We start from the raw sequence: 25,370 nt of genomic DNA, 5'->3' as shown, positions 1-25,370 counted from the left end.
TCACTTAATAGACTCTATTTAAGTATTTAAATAGAGGCTTATAGTTGTGTCATTGTTTTGATATCATAACTGTATTACATTGTGTGCAAATTCCTTACTTGGGAATATAACCTTAATTACATTATTCCCAGTGGGGGAAAATGACTTGCTGCAAAATAAAATATTTGCTGCAGAGTATAACACAAGCTTCTACTGATAGGTCAGGACTTCAGTCCCAAATTTCTGAAATACTTAAGTAAAGATCATTCCCTTCCCATTCTTCTTTCTTGAATAAGCAAATGAGCAAAATAAACAAAAACAGCAGGGGCTTAAGTAAAACAAACATTTTTAAAAATTTAATTTATGAAATACATTGTAGTATGGATGTATGTTTGAATATGCATTGAAAAAATATCTGGAAGGATACATATTAAATTGTTAACAGATTACCATGGGGGCATAGAATTAGGGAAGGGTGAGGGGAGTGCTCTTATTTTAAATTCATATGCTTCTGTTAAGTTTGAAATTTTACAGTGAGAATTCATTACTTTTATAATAATCAAAACCATAACAGGAAAAAAAATTTAAAAAGTAACAAAAAGTAAAAAAACACACAAACATATATACAGTAGTTTTCAGAGCTACAGTAGAGGTATGGAGAATTAAATCACATAGCACACTTTCCCACCAATACTGTGGTGGTAAATATAATTGTGCAGTCCATAATCAAAGAAGCAACATTAGAGATGCTACTTTTAGCAATATCCCAATTAACAATGTCCCCTGGGGTAAGCGCCCTTAAGCAGTGACCCTTCAAGATGGATATTAAAACTGAAAGGATCTATAGGAAAACATGTCAGTCTGAAAACTTTAGACAAAAGAAAAAGATTCACAGAAGTAACTTCAGAATACTAAAATAGTGAACCAAAGATCAGAAATTGGAGGTATGAGAATGATCCAGTCCAGACCAAAACCCAAATCACTGAAATCTTGTTAATCTAGGGATGTATGTTAGGAACATCTATTTTACCCATTTGTCTATCATTTCTCCCAATTTCCCAATTAGTCTGCTTTCAAGCTTAACGATTTTAAACTAAAAATACTGCAATTTTAATGTGAAAGAATAAAATTAATTTCATCTAGATTAGTTTAAGTTCATTCTTCTAGTTAAAAGAACCAGAGAAACTTGAGATATGATTTTCCATTCATTTTTTTTCTCACAACTATTTCTAGCTAGTTAATGAACATTTTGGGAGATAATGCTTGTGATTTCTCATGGGTCCCTTAGTTCTGTATTTAAAGAAATTTTTTTTCCTGTTCTAGATTTTTCTCCTTTTATTAAAGTCACCATAGATAACAAGTTTTTATTATTATGAACATTTTTCTTTCACCAAAGAGGATTCTTTAGGTGACTATCAGGTTCTCAAAGTGAGAACATCTGTAACTGAACGTTCATCTTCTGCAAGCTACACAGTTAAAAGCTTAACTAATATAATTCTGCTGAAAGAATATTCCTGACCTAGGTGTCAAGCGTTTATGCAGAATTTTACTCACTGTGTGAATAATATGGGAAATTTGATAAAATTTAATAAAAACTTATTATAAATAACAAAGATAAAGGGTATAAAGTCATAATGACCAAACCATTTTTAAGAGTTATAAGAGCTGAAATGTTTCTGTTTCTCAAAGGATTATATGAATTTAAAAGAGAAGAAAACAGCAAAAAGATTCATCATTACGTATATAAAATAGTATTTAGCATAATGCTTAGTACATAATAATCATTCAAAAGAATTGGCTCTATAATGGACAATGGATTAAAATAACAAACAAAAAATACAACCCAAAATGGAGACAAAAGCTTATAACTAATCTCCTAGAGTATGTGTTTAAATAGAAAGTCGAAGTTCACAGAGAGCGGTAATGAATTCTGCATTTTCTGGATCTACCTTTTGGGCCCTCTCATAGTACTCAGCAGCTTGCCTCTTTTCTCCTTCCAGCTTGTAAACAAACCCTAGGGCACTTAAACTCTGCACATCTGAAGCATTGTGACCAAGTCTCTTGATAGCTAATTTCTTCAGAGCACTTGTCAATTTGGTGCGTAAGGACGACCGGTCTTTGACCTTTAAGGCTTCTAAATAATGGTGGATAGCAGTACTTTCCGATTTGCGGTGAAATTCCTGAAAGCGGCCATAGTGATAGTGGATCTGATGTTTGTGATCATCAGTTATGTTCTCCAGACGAAGGGCTTTCTGGAAAATGTCTTCAGCATTGCTATACTGGCCTCCCTCAGCATACATGTTGGCCAGATCTGTGTAGGCAAATGCAAACATAGAGTCTCTTTCCACAGCTGCTTTGAAATGAGATATAGCAGATGTAATTAGCTCATCAACTTTTAGTTTATCCTTTCCTTTAGGTCTGTTGCGCGTGGCCTTCTTGATTTGGATCATTTGTGCCCTATAGCAAAGTCCCATCTGGTGATGCAGGAAAGAAGAGGTTGGTGTCACCTCCAAGGCCTTTTTCAAAAGTTCAAGAGCTTTGTCCCAGGAATTTTTTCTCCTGTAGAATTTGGCTGCATAACGAAGGACATAAGGTTGGGATGATATTTGGTCCAGGATTTCTTCAATATACCTTTCCCCTTCAGCTTCTGCATGTACATCTTGAAGCTTTAGTGCCAGAAAAACTTTAATGTAGGAGTTATCTGGGTTCAGGGTAACAGCTTTCCTCAGAGGACCCAGAGAAAAGCTCTTTATAGACCCCTCTCTGTCAGAATCATCCAGCCGATACACCGTGATGGCATAGCCAATGTTAAATTCTGGATTGTCAGGTTCCACTTCCAAAGCCTTCTCAAAAGCTGCTTTAGCCTTTTGGTAATACTTTCCTCCAAATTTCAAGAGTGCCCACCCTTTTTCACAGTCAATCTCAGGACGCTCCAACTTGTAGTTAGAAGGACTAGACAATTTCTTACAAACGTTTGCTATCTTGTCTATATACTTCTGAGCTTCTTTGAGCTGGTCCATGTGATAATATACCCAGGCATAGTTTCCCCAAGTGACCAGACTTCGTATTTCCTCTTTGTCTGAATGTTCTCGCCGGATTATTTCTTCTGCTTGTTCCAAGCATTCTAGGGCATCTTGATTTTGGCCTTTTAGGTGTTTCACATAGGCCAATAGGTTATAAAGAGTGAGTCTGGATTTTGTGGTAAGAAATTCAAGCTGTTGCCCAATTGTATCTTCCACATCAAACAGGTCAATGTCTTCCTTAAGTAAATTCCATGTAAAGTGACATTCTAACTCCAACAGAAGGGCCTTCAAGGAGTCTTTAGGAATTTCACTGCAAAGATAAAATCCTTTTTAACTTTGAAGAAATAAAGGAAATAATCAATCTTTAAACCTTAAATACTGTTTTTTGCTTAACAACACTTCTATCTTTTATTTGATCTTACAGTTCAAGCACTAGTCCCCTACAACTTTATACTAATTTCCTTGGTGTAGAGTTAAAGTCTAGAAATATTCTCATTATTTATTGCAAAAGCAGCTCTGGAGAGATGTCAGGGTTTTCTATGTCACAGAATATATATTTCCTTTGGCAGTCACTAACCCACCAGTACCTCCAATTTTTACAAAAGGGAATTTAAAATGTTTTTATTTACTTGCCTTAAAAATTAAGAATAATAACTATATACACAGTCAATAATTAATATAAAAATTACACTTCTGTATTATGAGTAGGAAGGGGGAGAAGAGGAGGTGAGAAATAAGAAAAAGCAGCACACTGGAGGAGACACAGAAGCCATACCAATGCATCATTTTTGTGAAAGAAGGAAGGACGAGAAGGAGAGAGAGACGAAGGAAAGGAAGGAAACCCCACAGAGAGAAAAGTCACAGAAACACACAGTAACTGGTATACCACAAGATGAGGAGAAGCATAAGTTTGAGACAGATAAAAGGAGAGTAACAGATATTTCCAAATAGATGGGGAAAAGGCAAAAGGAAATTTAGTAAGCTTAGTAAATTTGATATTAAGTGCTACATCCTTCTGAATTCTGGGGTTGTGGGCAACAATAGCTAATACTTATTATTACCCTATCATTGCCCCTAAAATTCACTTTACAATATTTGTTGAGCTCCCTTTGTGCAAGGCACAGTGGAATATCTGCAGGGCACACTGGAAACACTGTCTCTGAAACTAGGAAGATGAAGGGGAAAGGAAGAACAAGGAAATATTTATTAATTACTGAGAACCTTTTATGTGTAAGATTTTCTAGATAACCCTTGGTATGTAACTGCGAACAAGACACAGCCCTGCTTATACAGACCTTATAAGTAGTGAATTACAACTCAGCATGAAGTTTCTTGCAAGTGACCCAGGAAACATACGTAATCCGATGCTGTGGACATCTGTGGTTTTTACTTGGTAAGGATGCCTCTTTTGGTTTCCATTTCTGGAACATCTCCCTCTACTCTCAATCTATGTGATTTGAAATGGGATGTCTACTGCTTAGTCTGGGAAGACACATGATATTCCGGCCATCACCTGGTCCCAGGGATTTATTCAGAGATAGTCCAATTAAAATACAATTGTGCTGAAATGGGACTTTGATAGAACTATCCACCTTCCTTCTAAAAATTTTAAGTTGGTAGGATATAAGCTTAGATTTGCCGGTGGACATCTTTCCAAACTCGGGGAGAGTCAGCCTGCTTGAGAAACAATCTAACAGAGAGGAAAGCACAGCTTAGATGGGAAGAAAGAGAAATTGTTCATGACAGTAACTAGTTTTGCCTGGATCACCTCGTCTACTCTGGACTTCTATTTACTTAAGGAAATAACCTCTCTCTGTCTGCTTAAGCCACTCTGAATTAGGTTTCTACTGTCTGCAACTAATTAACATTTCTGGCTTTATTCATTTGTTTTGCTGATAGTGGTGGTGTGGCAGTCAGGAAAGACTTTCTAAATCGACTATTAACTATAATTAAGAAATGCACAGAAAATAAATTCCTTAAGTCTTCTCTCAAAGACAAAAATGCCCTAATTATGGGATGAACAGTACACAGGGCATGTGTGTGTGAATGTATGTTTATTTCCCTTTCTGATGCACACAGAATCCTCCACCCACTTGTATGTGAAATATATAGTTATATAAATGTCTTTGGGAATTATAGTAATAGTGCCCTCAAAACATTTATTGACCACCTCATGTCATATATGCCAGGCAATATTCTAGTTGTATGGATATAGCAGTGAACAAGTTAGAAAACGGCCCTTTCTTCGTGGCAATTCCATTCTGGGAGAGGAAGGAACAAAAGGAGTTGATGGAAAACAAATATGTAAACAAATCAATATGAAAACAAATGGACACTATAATTCCAGATAGTAGTGTTAATTAAGCTAAGAAAAAAAAATCAGAGTAATGGGATTAAGGGTGATGGTGGTTGGGGGAGTACTTCCGTTATAATTGTGAATGAATAGCCTTTTTGAAAGGGGCAATTTGAAGTAAGAGTTTTTAAAAAAAAAATCCCTCTGGCTGCTCTGAGGAGAATGGACAATCAAGCATCAAGAGAGGAAGCTGGGAAACTGATAGGGAAATTATTTATTCAACCAAGATGTACTAAGAGCCTACAATGTAGAGGGCACTGTTCTAAGTGTTGGGATACACCTGTTAACAAAAGTGAAAAAACAACCTGACTTCATGTAGCTTATAATAGATAGGGCAGTGGTGTATACCAAGAAAAGACAAAAAAATAAATGGAAAAAAAATAAATGAAAGTATAGAGTATGTGAGATGGTAATAAAAAGAAAAATATAGCAGAAAGGGTGGTGGGGGGGGGGAATGGAAAGTTGGCAGAGGTTCTGAGAAGTGGTTAACATTTAAAGAACATGGCCAGAGCAAATCTCCCTGAAGGAGACATGAAAGAAGCTGTAGAGGAAATCCAAGGAGAGATGATGCAAGCTTACACTGTGGTTGCAGTATGGGGTTAGTGAGGACTGGACTCGTTATATTTGAGGCAGAGTTGACAGGTCTTTCTGATGGACTGGGTGTAGGGAGGGCCATAAGGAAAAGAGGAAATGCAGGATGATGCCTATGCTTTTGACTTCAGGAAGTTGATAAATCAAGAGGACTATTTGGAAATATTAATTTTGAGATGTCTATTGCACACTCAAGTGAAGATACCAAGTATGAAGTTGGATATTAATGAAGAAAATACCAGGAACAAGGAGTGAAGTTAGAACTACAGATATAAAATTGGGAGTCATCACATGCAGATGAACTTTAAAAGCACAATATCTAGAATGAAATTACCTAAGGAGTGAGCATAGACAGAGAAGGTCAAAAACTAAGCTGCAGGACACTCTAAATGAAGCAGAGTAGAATGACCAGGAAAGGAGGCCAAGAAAGAATAATCAGTGAGGGAGCTGGAAAACTAAGAAACCTAGTATCAATGAAAGCCTAAGGAAGAAAATGTTTATTTTGAGAAAGAGAGATCAATATGCAAGTGTACAATGATTCTAAGAGATTGAGTAATCGAGGACAGACAGGAGATCACAGTTTTAGCAGGAGTAAAGCTGTGGAGGACCATGTTAAGTGTTTCACTAGAATGGTAGGGATGAAAATATTACTGGAGTGGGTTGAGGGGATAATGCAAGGTAAAGAAGTGGATATGGGGAATACAGGCCACTCTTATCAAGGAATTTTGCTATGAAGGAAGTAGAGAAATAGAGCTATATCTGGAAGGAAGGTAGGAGGCTGAGGGAATCGTCAAAATAATTTGTACTCACAATATTTTTAATAACTTAATGATATGCCAATAGGAATGATCCAGTAGTAAGGGAAAAAATGATGCTTGGGGGAGAGAGGTGAGGATAACTGCAAGAAAGATGGAACATGACGCAGAAGCAAAGCTATACATTGTTATTATTCAAATCTTTATCTCCAGTCTCAAACTCCTAACCATGTCATCCAGCCCTTGACTACTTCTCTGGCCTCATTTTGTACAACTTTCTTCCCACTCACTGCACTCCAGCCATACAGTCCTTTAAAAAAATTTCTTTGTTATTTCTTCTGCAAAGTACGTATCTACCTAAGGGCATCTGCATGTACTTTTTATTCCCACATTCTGTGAACTTTTCCTAAGAGAGTTCTAGGGCTTACTTATTCTCACAATTCTTGTCTTGGCTCAAATGTCAGCGCTTTAAAGAGTGGTACCCCTAATCACCTTAGCTAAAGCTGCACCCCCACCTTGCCAGTCATCCTAAAGTCTAGTCTATCATATTTCCCTTTCTGTAGAGCACTTACATCAATATTTGGTGGGGGGTGAGGAGGAGAAGAATGCTTTAAATCACATATGGTGGGGCGCCTGGGTGGCTCAGTTGGTTAAGTGTATGACTCTTGATTTTGGCTCAGGTCATAATCTCATATGCCAGGCTAGTGCTGGGTGTAGAGTCTGCTTAAGATTCTCTCTCTTCCTCTGCCCCTCCTCTGCTTGTGGATGCATGTTCTCTCTCTCAAAAAAACCCAAAAAATATGAGATTGAGGTTTTAAATGGAATCAGACAGAGTCTTTAGGAACTGGAAAGGGGCTGTCCTAATAGCAAAAAGTAACAGAAGAGTTAGAGAACTGAATTAATTGCACATTAGTAGTAGTGATTGGAAAAATAAAACCATTTCATATTTATAACTCAAATACTACTCCATGAATTGTTTTCCAATTTTTATAAATACTAAATGTAAACATAAATAATTGACTTAATATTATATTTAGGGGGCATTTAAGTTTATAATTAATTAATAAAATTAAATATACAGGTCTCACATTTTAGCATATGTAGTAGGTTCTACACCAGAGCTTTCCAAAAGAACTTCCTGCAATGATGGAAATGTTCTTATGTGTGCTGTATAATATGACACACTGGCCACATGTGGCCACTGATTACTTGAAATTTGACTAGTACAGGTAAGGAATCTAATTTTTTATTTACTTTTAATTAATTACAATAACCACATATATGACTAATGGCTACTATATGGGATGGGAGAGTTAGAGACACTGGGCCTACAGGGCTTAACAGATAAAAGCCCAACAGGTTAGAGCTTTCCTTTAACTTGAAATTTCTGCTATTTATTCAAGGTGAAGAGCTAAATTAAATGACAGACAAGGACATATTTAAAAAAAACAACTTAAACAAAGGACCTGGGCTCACTGCAGATTCAGTTTGTTAGTATGAATGTTATATTATTTCTAGCATACTATCTAGAATCAGATGAGTACTCAAAACAAAACGAAACAAAAAAACCCTGAAGCTGGGGCTCCTGGGTGGCTCAGTCGGTTGAGCATCCAACTCTTGATTTTGGTTCAGGTCATGGTCTCACAGTTCGTGAGTTCGAGCCCTGAATCTGGCTCTGCAATGACAGTGCAGAGATGCTTGAGATTCTCCCTCTCACTCTTCCCCTCTCCCTATGATCTCTTTCTTTCTCAAGGTGAATGGATAAACTTAAAAAAAAAAAAAAAAGCAAATACAGAAACATTAAAAAAAAAAAAAGAAGAAAATAACAACCCTGAAGCTACCATTAATAGTTTACTATATTCCAGGCAGTGTGCCAAGCTCTTTATACGAATTATATGTAATTTTTCTAAGAATCTTTTATTATTTTCCCAATTTTATGGATGAAGACAGGGAGATAAGAGTTTAAAATACGTTTCCAAGGTTACACAGCTATAAACTGGCTGAGCCCAGATTCAAACCTAGTTCTGCCTGACTGAAAAGCTTATGCCTTTCGACCATAATGGTATACTACTTCTTTAATATAAAAATTAGAGGTTGTTTAAAGAAGAGCTTGCTTTAAAATATGTGATATATATAATGTATTTAAAATTCACTTTGCCTCAGGAGGACCTAAAAAAATAAAAATAAAAATAAAGGGATTTTAGAGAGCAGCTTAAAGAGCAGGTAAGAAGTCTGTGTGGCTGCCCATTAGAAAGGATATGTCAGATATTTACTTAAAGGTCTCAGGTTAAGAAAACAATGGTTTCAAATACGAACCCTCATTCTAAAGTCACAACATTGTACATTGCTGCAGTTGTTTTAGATGAACTACTTCTCGCCAGGACTTGCTGTGCACAGTGCTTTAGATAAGGAGTGGCAGAGAGATTTACTTAAGGATGATTAGTGATTCTCTCAAACAACAAAAAAGCTGGGTAAAAATATTTTAAAAATGAACCAGGGGTGCCTGGGTGGCTCAGTCAGTTGAGCGTTCTACTTTGGCTCAGGAGTTGGGCTCTGTGCTGACAGCTCAGAGCCTGGAGCCTGCTTTGGATTCTGTGTCTCCCTCTTGCTCTGTCGCTCTCTCTCAAAAATAAAGACTAAAACATTTTTTTGAAATGGTGCAAAGGAAGGGCAAAACTCTTAGTTATCAAGATCCAACTATCATCATTATTAAGAGAAGTGAATTAAAATATTTTTTCCCCACAATTCAAGACTTTCTAACGTAGACCTGATGATCTTCCAATATATTTCTTTGATCTCTGATCTTTGCCCTAAATTCCAAACTTAATGACTTTTTTTTTTCAACGTTTATTTATTTTTGGGACAGAGAGAGACAGAGCATGAACGGGGGAGGGGCAGAGAGAGAGGGAGACACAGAATCGGAGACAGGCTCCAGGCTCTGAGCCATCAGCCCAGAGCCTGACGCGGGGCTCGAACTCACGGACCGCGAGATCGTGACCTGGCTGAAGTCGGACGCTTAACCGACTGCGCCACCCAGGCGCCCCACTTAATGACTTTTTATTCACATCTTCAGTTAGAAGTTCAACTGGCATCTCAGGAGCACCTGGATGGCTCAGTCAAGCATCCAACTTTGGCTCAGGTCACGATCTCACAGATGTGAGTTCAAGCCCCGGGTTGGGGTCTATGCTGACAGCTCAGAGCCTGTATCCTGCTTCTGATTCTGTGTCTCCCTCTCTCACTGTCCCTACTCCTCTCACACTTTCTCTCTCTCTCTCAAAAATAAACATTAAAAAAAAATAAACATTAAAAATAAACATCAACTGGCATCTCAAACAAACATAGCCAATCCAGAAATCTGGATTCCTTGAGCCTGCGCCTCAGGACCTCATCTTTTTTGGCACCTCTTAGTTCCACAGGCCAAATAATCTAGGAGAAATCTGATTTCTCTTCTTCCCTCAACCTCTCATCCAATACAACAGGAAGTCCTGTTAATTCTATCACCCAGATACATCTCAAATCCATCCACTTTTCTCCATTTCTACTCCATTTCTTCCTAGTCTAAACCACAATCACCTTTCCTTTGAGGTGGAGCAAATATCTGGTCTCCCAGCATTGGCTCTTGATCCCCTCAGAGTACTAGTAAACTTTTGAAAATGTGAACCAGATAGGTCAGTCTCATGCTTAAAATCTCCCAATGGCTTCCCAACACCGTTAAATATTAATCCAGCCCTTGTCATGTCCTAGAAGTCCCTAAAGGACTTGTTATTATCTATCCGTCCAACCTTTTCTCCTCCTACTTTCCTCCTCATTCACTGTTTTAGACATATTGACCTTCTTTCTCTCTCAAACATATCAAATTCAAGGACTTTTATCCCTGTTGTTTTTATTCTTGCAATGTTCTGCTCCTAAGTCTTTACATGACTAGTTCTTTCCTGTAACTCAGTTCCAACATTCCCTACCCAGGAGGCCACCTGTGGCAGAACTATCTAAAATAGCCCCCTCCATTCTAGATCACTTTCTTAGCCCATTACACTATTTTATTTTCCTTGTAGCTCTTAACACTTTCTGTATTGATCTATTGTTTATCTATTTCCCCCATTAAAGGCAATTTTTTTAAATGTTTATTTATTTTTGAGAGACAGAGACATGGCACGAGTTGGGGAGGGGCAGAGAGAGGAAGACACAGAATCTGAAGCAGGCTCCAAGTTCTCAGCTGTCAGCACAGAGCCCGATGTGGGGCTCGAACCCACCGGCCTGTGAGATCACGACCTGAGCCGAAGCCGGATGCTCAGCCGATTGAGCCACCCAGGTGCCCCTATTTCCCCCATTTTAAATTAAGCCCCATAAGAATAGGGACCTTGTTCTGATTTTTGTATTTCACTACTGTGTCCCTGGAATTTATTATTCCAGGCAATTAACAGAAGCTCAATAAATATTTGTTGAATGAATGTAGTTACATGCTGGCAACTTCTGGCAAGTCCAGCCCAGAGGTATAGGCGATCAGCGTAACAAGTACCTGGATTCCAGAGGAGGGAATTCTTACTAGTTCTTCGCTTCCTGCTAATGGCTCCAAACTTTTCTCCCACTGCAGTTCTCCCTATCCCACTTGTCTTTATATCTTGGCATACTCTCTGTCTGGCTCCATGTTTTGATTCTGAAAATAAACTTTGGACTATTTCCTATGGTGCTGACTGGGAAACCTGGTATGGCTGTCCCGTGGTAGTTTGTTCCTTACTCTGGTGTAACTGCACCAAACTCAGAGGCAAGACATCTCCTTAACAGCCTGCCCAGATGGGTGACAAATGGGCTAACCAGCCCCCTGTCCATCCACAGAGTAAAATGAACATCTGCTTTTGTTGTGAAGGTTTACACCAGCCCCCCCTCAAGAACGATAAGGAGGGCTGCCTCAGGTTATTCGAATGTGGTTGTGAGATCTCAATGGGCTATTCAGTCACTGAAGTGCCTTGCCCAGGCTCTGGAATTTATGCACAACTTGATGCCTCGAGAAATGTTATTTTTTAAACTCTGCTTAATTTTTAAATTCAGTCTCTGGGAAGCTGGCAGAGAGAGGCTATTGTGTCTGAAAAGGCAACATTTATCTTTAGGCAATTTGGGGCTTTTTCTCAGGAAGAAGCAGTCTTTCATCGTCCTTGGGAGAAAGTCCCCACTGGGGTCCACCCCTCTTCCAGCGCATCCCGCATACACATACAGAGCACCCCCCTTTTCCTCCTCGTTTCTTCAGGCACCGTCCTGATACCTCCCTCCCTTGTTACAGATGTGAGAAGCGAGGCACTTATTAAATTTCTTTTTTACTTAAAATAATAGTAAACATTTGCAAATATTAGGTACTACGCCGTGCATTAAGCCCACAGGCCTAAGATTTGGATGCCAGTAATTTGCACAGATAAGGAACAGACTCAGAGCGTGGAAGCAACTTTGCTTTGGGTCACCCAACTAGTAGATGTTCAGAGTCAGGATTGAGAAGAAAGGGCTTTCAGCTTCAGGAGCCCCAAATCTCACCCGTCAACTTATTAACTGCTTCACTAATCACGCACCGGGCAGGGTGCCAGCCCCCGGGGATACGAAACGGGACCCCACCACCAAAAGGCAGTAAAGGAGACAGATGAAGACACCCCCGTAAAATAGCGGATTGGGGGGAACAATAAGAATCTGGACGCGGCACAAAGGCAGCTCCCAGGAAGGGAAGGACTCAGACCCAGAATCGGAAAGGCAAAATGGCAGTAGTAGACCTAGGTGACAACTGCAGGGCTGCGGCCAAACCGCGTCTGTCCACCTCGGGGGGAATGGCAGCTGCGGTCCCGGGAAGGGGAGGAAGGCGACGGGCCTCAGGCGACGCGTGCCACGTAGAAGCCGCCCGGGAACGGCCCGGGGGCGGACGACAACCAAGCACGGCCGTCGCCGCCGCGGAGAAAAGCCGCAGGGAGGGCACAGGCTCCCGGGGCGCGTCGCCTGGCTCCCCGACCCGACAGTCCTGACCGCGGACGCCCTGGAGGGTCGGAGCTCCCGGGAAGCGCGCGCGGTCACCCTCCCCGCCAGGCCCGACTCCAGACGCCCGGGACCGGGACAGGGCTCTCGGGGAGCGCTCCGAACACGACGCCCGGCTGCAGGACGCAAGGGGCTCGGCCCCCGGCAGGGCCGTGCCGCTGCGCTGGCAACGGAATGAAAGAAAAACACCGGCTTGAAACAAAGGCCTACGCAGTCTGAGAGCAGAAGCGGGGAAAGCCCTCACCTCATGGTGGCTGGGCGCTGCGGGCCGTCCGGGAGGGGGGAGAGGGGCGGCTGTCCCCTCGGGCTTTCTCCTCAGGACTGGGATCCCCAGCGGCCGAGCGGCGGGACGCGCGCGGGCGGGCGTGTGCGCGTGCGCGGGGAGTGCGGGCGGGCGGCGCGCGCTTCCCGCGGGGCGTCGGCGGCGCGAGGTCGCTGCCCAGGCGTGGGCTTTGTTAAACGCAGGACCCGAGCGGGAAAAGGAAACTGAAAAGTGAATCTGATCCCGGACTAGGCGGAGTCCAGTTCCAGGAAACGGAAACTTATGCGAGAGCTGAGTGGGGCCCCAGCGGGGCTGAGGAACCCAGGGTGGGGGTGGGGGGCACGTTTACGGACCTCGCGGTGGTTCGGTGTGGAATTTGCAGCTGGCCCTCTGGACTTTGGGCTCTCCCCTGTCTCGCTGAGCCTGCGTGGCGCTAGAGCAACTTCATTTATTTTTAAATAAAACGCCAGGAGATCGTTCAGCATTATTTTTGTCGTAAGGGTGGCAGCGATGCTCTTTCCAGCTTCCCGCATCCTAAGCTGAAACTGAAGCCCCTGCTTCCAGTCTTGATTCAAACAAACAAACAAAACAGGTGCAGTGCTGTGCACCCGTGCCATTATTTCCGTTGGGCAAATTTAAAGAGATTTGGGGGGGGGGGCGCCTGGGTGGCGCAGTCGGTTAAGCGTCCGACTTCAGCCAGGTCACGATCTCGCGGTCCGTGAGTTCGAGCCCCGCGTCAGGCTCTGGGCTGATGGCTCGGAGCCTGGAGACTGTTTCCGATTCTGTGTCTCCCTCTCTCTCTGTCCCTCCCCCATTCATGCTCTGTCTCTCTCTGCCCCCCCCCCCAAAAAAAAAGTTGAAAAAAATAAAGAGATTTGGGGGGTATAATGCATATACATTTAAAAAGTTGATAGGTATTGCAGAATACCTTTGCAAAGAGGTTTATACACCTCCACTCACAGTTGTGTGAGAGTGCCTGCTTTCTGTGCCTTTGCCAACTGTGCTCCGTATAATAAGATTCATAAAGATGGGGGTGGTATTTGTAGTCTAAGCAGAAAATGCCAAATACCCATAAACCAAAATTTTTGCTCATCTCGGATTTATTCGTTCATTCATTCAACGAGTTATATTGAACAACTGCTAAGAACCATTGTTCAAGACACTGTCAATATAGCAATGATGAAGATAGAGGACCTAGCTTTATGGAAGTTATCTTCTAGTATGGGAGATAGAAATAATAAAGAACAAATAAAATATTATATATCAGATGGTGCTATGGAGAAAAAGCATAGAGAGGTTTTGACTCCAGGGTGATTTTTGCTAGTATAAATATGTTCATAAGGGCCAGTTTCATTGAGAAAGTCACAATTGAGCAAAAATCTGAGGTGGGTGAAGAAGTGAACACTGTAGATATGGAGCTAGAGAAGAATATTCCAGACATGGGAAACACTAAGTACAAATCGCTTGAGGTGGGAGCACACTTGGCATGCATGGATGGTGTGGTTGGAGTGGTGAGAACAAGGAAAAAATCATAAGAATATAGATCAGAGAGGTAATGTGGTGGGCCTGAAGGCTATTGTAATCTTTATCTTAAGTGGGAAGCCACATTTTAGAAAAAGTACTGAAAGGGTTTTTTTTTTCTTCCAATTTTTAATTTAAATTCTAGTTAGTTAACATGTAGTGGGATATTGGTTTCAGGAGTAGAATTCAGTGATTCATCACTTACATACAACACCCAGTGATCATTATAACAAGTGCCCTCCTTAATCCCCATCACCCATTTAGCCCATCCCCCAGCCACCTTCCTCCATCAACCCTCAGTTTGTTCTCTTATGATTTGCTTCCCTCTCTCTTTTTTTTCTGCTCCCATATGTTCATCTGTTTTGTTTCCTAAATTCGACATATGAGTGAAACTATATGGTATTTGTATTTCTCTGACTGACTTATTTTACTTAGCATAGTATATACTCTAGCTCCATCCACATTGTTGCACATGGGAAGCTTTCATCCTTTTTTGATGGCTGAGTAATATTCCTGTGTGTGTGTGTACATACATACCACCTCTTCTCTATCCATTCATCAGTCGATGGACGTTTGGGTTCTCTCCATAGTTTAGCTATTGTTGACAATGCTGCTATAAACATCGGGGTGCATGTGCCACTTCAAATCTGTATTTTTGTTTCCTCTGGTAAATACTTAGTAATGCAATTCCTGGATCATAGGGTAGTTCTGTTTCTAACTTTTTGAGGAATCTCCATACTGTGTTCCAGAGTTTGCATTCCCACCAACAGTGCAAGAGGGCTCCCTTTCCCTGCAACCTTGCCAACATCTGTTGTTTCCTGTGTTGTTAATTTTAGCCATTCTGGCAGGTGTAAGGTGGTATCTCATTGTGGTTTGATCTCCTGATGAGGAGTGATGTTGAGCATCTTTTCATGTGTCTGTTAGTCACCTGGATGTCTTCTTTGTGAAGATGACTATTCATGTCTTCTGCTGCCCATTTCTTAACTGGACTGTTTGTTTTTTAGATGTTGAGTTGGATAAGTTCTTTACAGATTTTGGATACTAACCCTTTATCAGATATGTCATTTGCAAATGTCTTCTCCCATTCCCTAGGCTGTCTTTGAGTTTTGATGATTGTTTCCTTCGTGGTACAGAAGATTTTTATCTTGATGAGGTCCCAATAGTTCATTTTTGCTTTTGTTTCCCTTGCTTCTGGTAACATGTCTAGTAAGAAGTGGCTACATCCACTGGTGGATGGAAGGTAGAAGGTTGGAAGGTGGAAGAGGTTGCTGCCTATGTTCTCTTCTAGGATTTTTGATGGTTTCCTGTCTCACATTTAGATCTTTCATCTATTTTGAATTTATGTGTATGGTGTAAGAAAGTTGCCTAGTTTCATTCTTCTGCATGTTGCTGTCCAGTTTCCCCAACATCATTTGTTGAAGAGACTGCTTTTTTCCATTGGATATTCTTTACTGTTTTGTTGAATATTAGTTGACCATATAGTTGTGGGTCCATTTCTGGGTTTTCTGTTCTGTTACATTCATCCATGTGTCTGTTTTTGTGCCAGTACCATAACTGTCTGATGATTACAGCTTTGTAATATAGCTTGAGATTCAAAACCATGATGCCTCCAGCTTTGCTTCTCTTTTTCAGGATTGTTTTGGCTCTTTGGTGTCATTTTGTGTTTCAAATAAACGTTAGGACTGTTTGTTCTAGCTCTGTGAAAAATGCTGGTGGTATTTTGATAGGGATTCCATTAAATGTGTAGATTGCTTTGGATACTATAGACATTTAAAAGATGTTGGTTCTTCCAATCCATGAGCATGGAATGCTTTTCCATTTCTTTGTGTCTTCTTCAATTTCTTTCATAAGTGTTCTATAGTTTTCAGAGTATAGATCTTTCACCTCTTTAGTTAGGTTACTAAGCATCTTATTGTTTTAGGTGCAGTTATAAATGGGATCAATTCCTTGATTTCTTTTTCTGCTGCTTCATTATTGATGTATGGGAATATAATAGATTTCTGTACTTTGATTTTATATCCTGTGACTTTGCTGAATTCATCTGTTAGTTCTAGCAAATTTTTACTGGAGTCTTTTAGGTTTTCTACATAGAATATCGTGTCATTTGCAATTAGTGAAAGTTTGGAATATAAACATTGGGGTTCATGTGCCCCTTTGAAACAGCACACCTGTATCCCTTGGATAAATACCTAGTAGTGCAATTGCTGGGTCATAGGGTAATTCTATTTTTAATTTTTTGAGGAATCTCCATACTATTTTCCAGAGTGACTGCACCAGTTTGCATTCCCACCAGTAATGCAAAAGGGTTCCTCTTTCTTCACATTCTCACCAACATCTGTTGTTGCCTGTGTTGCTAATTTTAGTCATTCTGACAGGTGTGAGGTGTTATCCCATTGTGGTTTTGATCTTATTTTCCTGATGATGAATGATATTGAGCATTTTTTTCATGTATCTGTTAGCCATCTGGATGTCTTCTTTGGAAAAGTGTCTATTCACGTCTTTTGCCCATTTCTTCACTGGATTATTTGCTTTTTGGGTGTTGAATTTGATAAGTTCTTTATAGATTTTGTGGATACTGACCCTTTATCTGGTATGCCATTTGCAAATATCTTCTCCCATTGCATCGGTTGCCTTTTAGTTTTGCTGATTGTTTCCTTCACTGTGCAGAAGCTTTTTATCTTGATGAGGTCCCAATTGTTCATTTTTGCTTTTGTTTCTCTTGCTTCTGGAGACATATCAAGTAAGAAGTTGCTGCAGCCAAGGTCAAAGAGGTTGTTGCCTGTTTTCTCCTCTAGGATTTTGATGGCTTCCTGTCTTATGTTTAGGTCTTTCATCCATCTTGAGTTTATTTTTGTGTATAGTGTAAGAAAGTGGTCCAGGTTCATTCTTCTGGATGTTGCTGTCCAGTTTTCCTAACACCAGTTGCTGAAGAGATTGTCTTTTTTTTCCATTGGATATTCTTTCCTGCTTTGTCAAAGATTAGTTGGCCATATATTTGTGGGTCCGTTTCTGGGTTCTCTATTCTGTTCCGTTGATCTATGTGTCTATTTTTGTGCCAGTACCCTACTGTCTTGATGAGTACAGCTTTGTAATACAGCTTGAAGTCCAGAATTGTGATGCCTCCAGTTTTGGTTTTCTTTTTTCAGATTGCTTTGGCTATTCAGGGTCTTTTCTGGTTCCATACAAATTTTAGGATTGTTTGTTCTAACTCTGTGAAGAATGCTGGTGTTATTTTGACAGTGATTGCACTGAATGTGTAGATTGCTTTGGGTAGTGTTGACATTTTAACAATATTTGTTCTTACAATTCATGAGCATAGAATGTTTTTCCATTTTGTGTGTGTGTGTGTGTGTGTGTGTGTGTCTTCTTCAATTTCTTTCATAAGCTTTCTATAGTTTTCAGTGTATAGATCTTCACCTCTTTCGTTAGGTTTATTTCTAGGTATTTTATGGTTTTTGGTGCTATTGTAAATAGGATAGATTCCTTGATTTCTCTTTCTGTTGCTTCATTATTGGTGTACAGAAATGCAACCAATTTGTGTACATTGATTTTATATCCTGCAACTTTGCTTAATTCATGGATCAGTTCTAGCAGTTTTTTGGGTTTTCCACGTAGAGTATCATGTCATCTGAGAAGAGTCAAAGTTTGACTTCTTCCTTGCTAATTTGGATGCCTTTTATTTCTTTGTGTTGTCTGATTGCTGAAGCTAGAACTTCCAACACTATGTTGAATAACAGTGGTGAGAGTGGACATCCTTGTCATGTTCCTGACCTTAGGGGGAAAGATCTCAGTTTTTCCCCATTGAGGATGATATTAGTGATAGGTCTTTTATATATAGCTTTTATGATCTTAAGTTATGATCTTTCTGTCCCTACTTTCTTGAAGGTTTTTATCAAGAAAGGATGCTGTATTTTGTCACATTCTTTTTCTGCATCTATTGAGAGGATCACTTGGTTTTTATCCTTTCTTTTATTAATGTGGTATATCACATTGATTGGTTTGCAAATACTGAACCACCCCTGAAGCTCAGGAATAAATCCCACTTGATCGTGGTGAATAATTCTTTTAATGTACTATTGGATTTGATTAGCATCTTGTTGAGAATTTTTGCATTCATGTTCATCAGGGATATTGGCCTGTAATTCTCCTTTTTAGTGGAATCTTTGTCTCGTTTTGGAAACAAGATAATGCTGGCCTTGTAGAAAGAGTTTGAAAGTTTTCCTTCCATTTCCATTTTTTGGAACAATTTGAGAAAAATAGGTATTAACTTTGCTTTAAATGTCTGGTAGGATTCTCCTGGGAAGCCATCTGGCCCTGGACTTTTGTTTTTTGGGGGAGATTTTTGATTACTGATTCAATTTCTCTGCTGATTATGGGTCTGCTCAAATATTCTATCCTTTCCTGTTTCGGTTTTGGTAGTTTGTATGTTTCTAGGACTCTGTCTATTTCTTCCAGATTGCCCAATTTGTTGGCATATAATTTTTCATAATATTCTCTTATAATTTGTACTTCTGTGGTGTTGGTTGTGATTTCTCTCTTTTATTCATGATTTTATTTATTTGGGTCCTTTCACTTTTTGATAAGTTTGGCTAGGGGTGTATCAATTTTACTAATTATTTCAAAAAAGTAGCTCTTAGTTTCATTGATCTGTTCTGGGTTTTTTTGTTGTTGTTGTTTCTATAGTGTTTATTTCTGCTCTAATCTTTATTATTTCCTTTCTTCTGCTGGCTTTAGGCTTTATTTGCTGTTCCTTTTCTAGCTCCTTTAGGTGTAAAGTTAGGTTGTATATTTGAGAACTTTCTTGCTTCTTGAGGTAGACCTGTATTACTTTTTTTTAAAAAAATGTTTTAATGTTTATTTTTGAGAGAAAGAGAGAGTGCAACTGGGGGAGGGGAAGAGAGAGAGGGAGCCACAGAATCTGAAGCAGGTTCCAGGCTCTGAGTTCTCAGCACAGAGCCTGACGCAGGGCTCAAACTCACAGACTGTGAGATCATGACCTGAGCCGAAGTCAGCCGCTTAACCGACTGAGCCACCCAGGTGCCCTGCAGTATCCTTCAATCTTAGGACAGGACTGCCTTTGCTGTATCCCAAACGTTTTGTTTTCATTTTCCTTTGCTTCCATGTATTTTAAAATTTCTTATTTAATTTCCTGGTTAATCTGTTCATTCTTTAGTAGGATTTTCTTTAACCTCCATGTATTTGTGGTCTTTCCTAATTTTTTCTTGTGATTGAATTGAAGTTTCATAGTGTTGTGGTCTGAAAATATGCATGATATCAATCTTTTTTCCTTGTTGATTTGTGACCCACTATGTGATCTACTCTGAAGAATGTTCCATATGCACTTGAAAAGAATGTGTATTTTTTTGCTTTAGTATGAAATGTTCTGAATGTATCTGTTAAGTCCATTCAGTCCAGTGTGTCATTCAAAACCATTGTTTCCTTGTTGATTTTCTGCTTATATGATCTGTCCATTATTGTAAATGGGGTGTTAAAGTCCCTTACTATTATTTATTATTACCAATGAGTTTGTTTATGTTTGTGATTGACTTATATATTTAGATTTATTTATAGATTTATTTATTTTTTTATAGATTTATTTATATTTAGATTTTATTTATATATTTTAGATTTATATATTTAGACATTGGGGGCATAAATATTTACAATTGTTAGATCTTCTTGATGGATAGACCCCTTAATTATAATGTAATGACCTTCTTCATCTCTTGTTACAGTCTTTTGTTTAAAATCTAGTTTGTCTGATATACTTATGGCTACTCTGTCTTTCTTTTGACATCCATTAGCATGATAGATAGTTCTCCATTCCTTCACACTGAATCTGCAGGTGTCTTTATATCTAAAATGAGTCTCTTGTAGGCAGCATGTACATGGGTCTTATTTTTTTTTACCCATTCTAATACCATATGTCTTTTGATTCAAGCATGTAGTCCATTACATTCAGAGTGATTATTGAAAGATATTAGTTTAGTGCCATTATGTTACTTGTAAAGCTCATGTTTCTGGTTATCTTCTCTGTTCTTTTCTAGTCTTTGTTGCTTTTGGTCTCCTTCACCCCCCACCCCAAGAGTCCCTTTTAATATTTCTTGCAGGGCTGGCTTAGTGGTCACAAAATCCTTTAGTTTTTGTTTGTCTGGGAAACTGTTTAATTTATCCCTCTATTCGGAATGAAAGCCATGCTGGGTAGAGTATTCTTGGCCACGTATTTTTCCCATTCGGCACATTCAGTATATCCTGTCACTCCTGTCTGGCCTGCCAAGTTTCTGTGGACAGATCTGCTGTGAACCTGATCTGTCTTTCCTTGTAGGTTAAGGACTGTTTTCCCCTTTTTGCTTTCAGGATTCTTTCCCTATCTGTGTGTTTTGTGAATTTGACTGTGATATGTCTTGGTGACTATGGTATGTCTCAGCTTTTGTTGAATTTAAGGGGAGTTCTCTGTGCTTCTTAGATTTCAACATCTGTTTTCCTTCCCCAAAGTTTTCAGCTATAATTTGCTCAAATAAACCTTCTGCCTCCTTTTTTTCTCTCTTCATTTTCTGGGACTCCTATGATACAAGTGTTATTATGCTTTAAAGTCGCTGAGTTCCCTAAGTCCACATTTGTGATCCAATACTTTATTTCCCTCTTCTTTTCAGCTTCATTATTTTCCATAATTTCATCTTCTATATCACTGATTTGTTCTTCTGTTTCATCCATCCTCATTGTCATGGCATCCATTCACATTTACATCTCAGTTATAGTATTTTTTTAAATATTTATTTATTTTTGAGAGACAGAGAGACAAACAGAGTGCTAGTGGGGGAGGGGTAGAGAAAGGGAGACCCAGAATCTGAAATAGGTTCCAAGCTCTGAGTCGTCAGCACAGAGCCCGATGTGGGGCTCAAACTCATGATCTGTGAGATCATGACCTGTGCCAAAGCCAGATGCTTAACCGACTGAGCCACCCAGGTGCCCCTCGGTTATAGTATTTTTAATTTCAGCCTGATTAGATTTTAGTTCTTTTATATGTGCAGTAAGGGATTCTTTAGTGTCTACTATGCTTCTTTCAAGCCTAGTTAATATCCTTATAATTGCTTTAAATTCTAGTTCAGACATCTTACTTATATCTGTATTGATTAAATCCCTGGCCATTACTTCTTCCTGTCCTTTCTTTTGGGGTGAATTCTTCCATCTTGTCATTTTGTCCAGAAAAAAGAAAAGAAAAAAAATCTAGATCTTAGGTGTGTTTTGGTCTTCTTGCTAAAAGAAGCTAGATCCAAAAAATAAAATTTAAAAATTAAAAATTAAAAAATAAAAATCTAAAGGAAGCGAGATCCTATTTTCCCTACAGCTGGCAGCACTCTATGATCAGTAAACTTGGTGCATGTGAAGGGTTTGTGCTGGTCTTATGGGGAAGGGGCCTATTGCACTGATTCCCAGGTGGACTTGCCCTAGTGGAGATGCACCTTCAGGGTGCAGGGGGCAGGGTTTGGTGTAAGTGTCTTGGTGGTGCTGTTTTGTTCACTGAAGTTGGTCAATTGCCTGGGTGTCTCATCCCTGGAGTGGAGAGTTCACGCCCACCCACCACTCTTCAGGAAGACTTCACAGAAGAGCAATCACCGCTCTTGTGTCCCCAGCTTCCATCAGATGCCTGCCTTCACCCTGTCTGTGAATGAGCTGTCTGCCTAGCAGGTGGCACAGTACTCCTGTGTTTTATCTCAGGCGCAGGGCTGGATTTCAAAACTCCAAATTTTAGGGACTTGTGCAGCGTGATCCCTCACTGATACTCCGGTGGAGGGTCTCACCACACTTTTACCATTTGCCAGTTTCTCCCAGAAAAGCAGCTGCATGAGCGTGCAGCAGTTTGGAGTTTATGGTAAAGCGCAGCAGAAAGCTGGCATCAAGGCTCACTGACCTCAGCCAGTGTCTCCATTCCTATGCTGGGGAACAGTGTAGCACATTGGCACCACCAGTTCTTCTGTCCCCAGATAGGCCATGCTGCCACTCCCAAGGGCACTCCAAACTGGGGAACTGTTTCTCCCTGTGTGACCCAGGGGATCCTCAGACCACACCACCTGCTCCTCTTGGCCCTCCTTCCCCACAGGAGCACCACTAAGCTGGCCAAACCCAACCCAGTGATGGTGCAGACTTCTAAAACTTCAGATTTTACACTCCACTGCTTATAATAACTTGCAGTAGTCTTGTAAACAGGGCTCTCTCCCCTCCACAGGTCCCACAGTTCTTATCAACTCCCCCAAATCGACTCTGTGCAGCTCCAACTTCCATGAGGTGGTCATTTTTCTACTTGTAGATTTGCAGTTTTGTTCTCTCAGTCCTCAGATAGATTTCTTGGATGTTCAGAATGGTTTGATATTTATCTAGCTGTGTTTGAGGGATGAGGCAAACTTAGGGTCCCCCGGCTCCTCCACCATCTTAACTCCTCTCCCCTGAATGTTTTACTGTGGGCAGAAAAATAAAACCAGAATTTTCTCCTTCCCACGGAATTAGAAAAATCTGATAGTGGTCCAGTGTTTGAAAAAATTTCCAGAGCAACTGGGTGACACAGTTGTTTAAACATCCAACTGTCCAACTCTTGATTTCAGCATAGGTAATGACCCGGGGTTGTGGGATCCAGCCCCGTGTTGGGCTCCACTCTGAGTGTGGAGCCTACTTAAAATTATCTGTCTCTCTCTCTGTCTCCCTCTGCCCCTCCCCCTGCTCTCTCTAAAATGAAAAAAAAATTTTTTTTTTTTAATTTCCAGTGTGTTGATCATGTGTTTCCTTCTTTGTTCCTACTTCTTTTCCTTCCTTTCTGTCAGCTACTTTTGGGCCAAGAGATGGTCTTTACTTATTGAAGTTTAAATGGCTAGCAACTAAGCAATCAGAGGTAAACATCAAAGGAAAAAAATCCTGGATGTCTACTTATATTGTTGGGAATTCAAATTCAGAAAGGCAAAAACCATCTGTAAAAAATTTAAAGAATATACATTTTCAGGTTTGAAGAGAAACAAAGACCTGACTGGTGGGTGGGTGTTGAACATATTAAAATTACTAGATGAAATTTTTTTTTCACAGAATGTTGGACTGGGTGCATTCTTGGGAAAATCAGTAACGCATTGTCTTTTGAATTTATTCTTATCAAGATGTGAAACACAGAAACTAGAGAAAAAGGGAAATAGAAAGTGAAACATGGCAACTATTCTGAAATCTGCTTGAGAAACTGAAAGTTAAGTAGTAGCTCCTCTAAGAAATAGATATAAGGCAGAGTTCTCAACCTTGGAAACTATTAATATTTGGGCTGGATAAGTCTTAGTTGTGGGAACCTGTCCAGCATTGTGGGATGTTTAAGAAGCATCTTTTTTTTTTTTTTAAGACAGAGTTTTAACCCACTAGATGTCAGCAGCACTCTGAAGTTGTGACCAAAAAAAAAAAATTGTCTCCATAAGTTAGCAAAAGCAGCTTTTTTATTTGCTCTGAGATACAAAATCCTCCTCTCCCCTGTTATGTCCCACTCCCATTGAGAATCACTGCTGTAAATAATACCCTCATTTATACACCTAATTTATTTGAATTGATCATCACAGCACAGTCTGAAAGGCCTAGGAAGTGGGCTTCAGGTAGGAGAGGAATGGATGAATACAGATAAAAGCAGTTGGGGGTGCTTCTGGAGGAGGCCTGGGTGAAAGGAGAGATATCAAGGGGAATGTCTCAGGAGGCCTAATCCCTTCACCATGTACTCCAGGACTGAGGTGGCTGTATCACATTTGGCATGGCTGGTGATAAGCTACAGAGCAGTGGACTCAGACTGAGCGTGGGTCATTCAAGTTGGGCAGGCTATAGGCAGGGGCCCTTAGTCCCAATGCATTTCCAGCTCTAACAGCATCATAGAAATGAAGACACTGGTGGCTAGGGTGATCCCCAAGGAGCTAGAGCCAGTAGTAGTGTGTAGATAGCAATTAGCAAAGACCTGGGCTGGAGTACCTTAACAGTAGTGAATGGCAGGAACTGTGGTTTGGCCTCATTTAGGAAAACTTGAGAGATACTCCCTGCACACTTGGAGAAATTTTTGAGTGGGGGTAACTTTAAACAAGGACACCAAACAAAAGAAACAATCAACAAAACTCAAAGACAGCCTAGGAAATGGGAGAAGACTTTTGCAAATGACATATTTGATAAAGGGTTAGTATCCAAAATCTATAAAGAACTTATCCAACTCAACATCCATAAATAAATAAATAAATAAATAAATAAATAAATAAATAAATAATCAAGTTAAGAAATGGGCAGCAGAAGACATGAATAGTCATTTTTCCAAAGAAGGCATCCAGATGGCTAACGGACACATGAAAAGATGCTCAACATCATTCCTCATTAGGGAAATACAGATCAAAACCACAATGAGATACCACCTCACACCATCAGAATGGCTAAAATTAACAACACAGGAAACAACAGATGTTGGCAAGGTTGCAGAGAAAGGGGAAACTTCTTGCACTGTTGGTGGGAATGCAAACTCATGTAGCCACTCTGGAACAGAGTATGGAGGTTCCTCAAAAAGTTAAAAATAGAACTACCCTATGATTCAGCAATTACATCACTAAGTATTTACCAGAGGACACAAAAATATAGATTCGAAGCGGCACATGCACCCCGATGTTTATAGCAGCATTGTCAACAATAGCTAAACTATGGAGAGAGCCCAAACGTCCATCGACTGATGAATGGATAGAGAAGAGGTGGTATGTATGTACACACACACACACACACACACACACACACACACACACACTGGAATATTACTCAGCCATCACAAAGGATATAATCTTGCTATTTGCAACAATGTGGATGGAGTTAGAGTGTATTATGCTAAGCAAAATAAGTCA

The 25,370-nt window shown here is 40.0% G+C and overlaps 1 protein-coding gene across 1 annotated transcript; it reads right to left on the bottom strand.

The window, feature by feature from the left end:
* Positions 1-308: 308 nt before the first annotated feature.
* Positions 309-13,212, bottom strand: IFIT5 (interferon induced protein with tetratricopeptide repeats 5). The gene is made up of 2 exons (XM_043596941.1): positions 12,952-13,212; positions 309-3,312 (listed from the first exon to the last, which is right to left on the bottom strand). The coding sequence occupies exons 1-2, from the start codon at positions 12,954-12,956 to the stop codon at positions 1,869-1,871; spliced, it is 1,449 nt and encodes a 482-aa protein (XP_043452876.1). The 5' UTR covers positions 12,957-13,212; the 3' UTR covers positions 309-1,868.
* Between the last annotated feature and the right edge of the window lie 12,158 nt (positions 13,213-25,370).

The sequence above is a fragment of the Prionailurus bengalensis genome, chromosome D2 (genome assembly GCF_016509475.1).
Source record: "Prionailurus bengalensis isolate Pbe53 chromosome D2, Fcat_Pben_1.1_paternal_pri, whole genome shotgun sequence".
Classification (NCBI taxonomy): domain Eukaryota; kingdom Metazoa; phylum Chordata; class Mammalia; order Carnivora; family Felidae; genus Prionailurus; species Prionailurus bengalensis.
The sequence above is the reverse complement of the archived record's forward strand: the minus strand, read 5'-3'. Positions and strand labels throughout refer to the sequence as shown.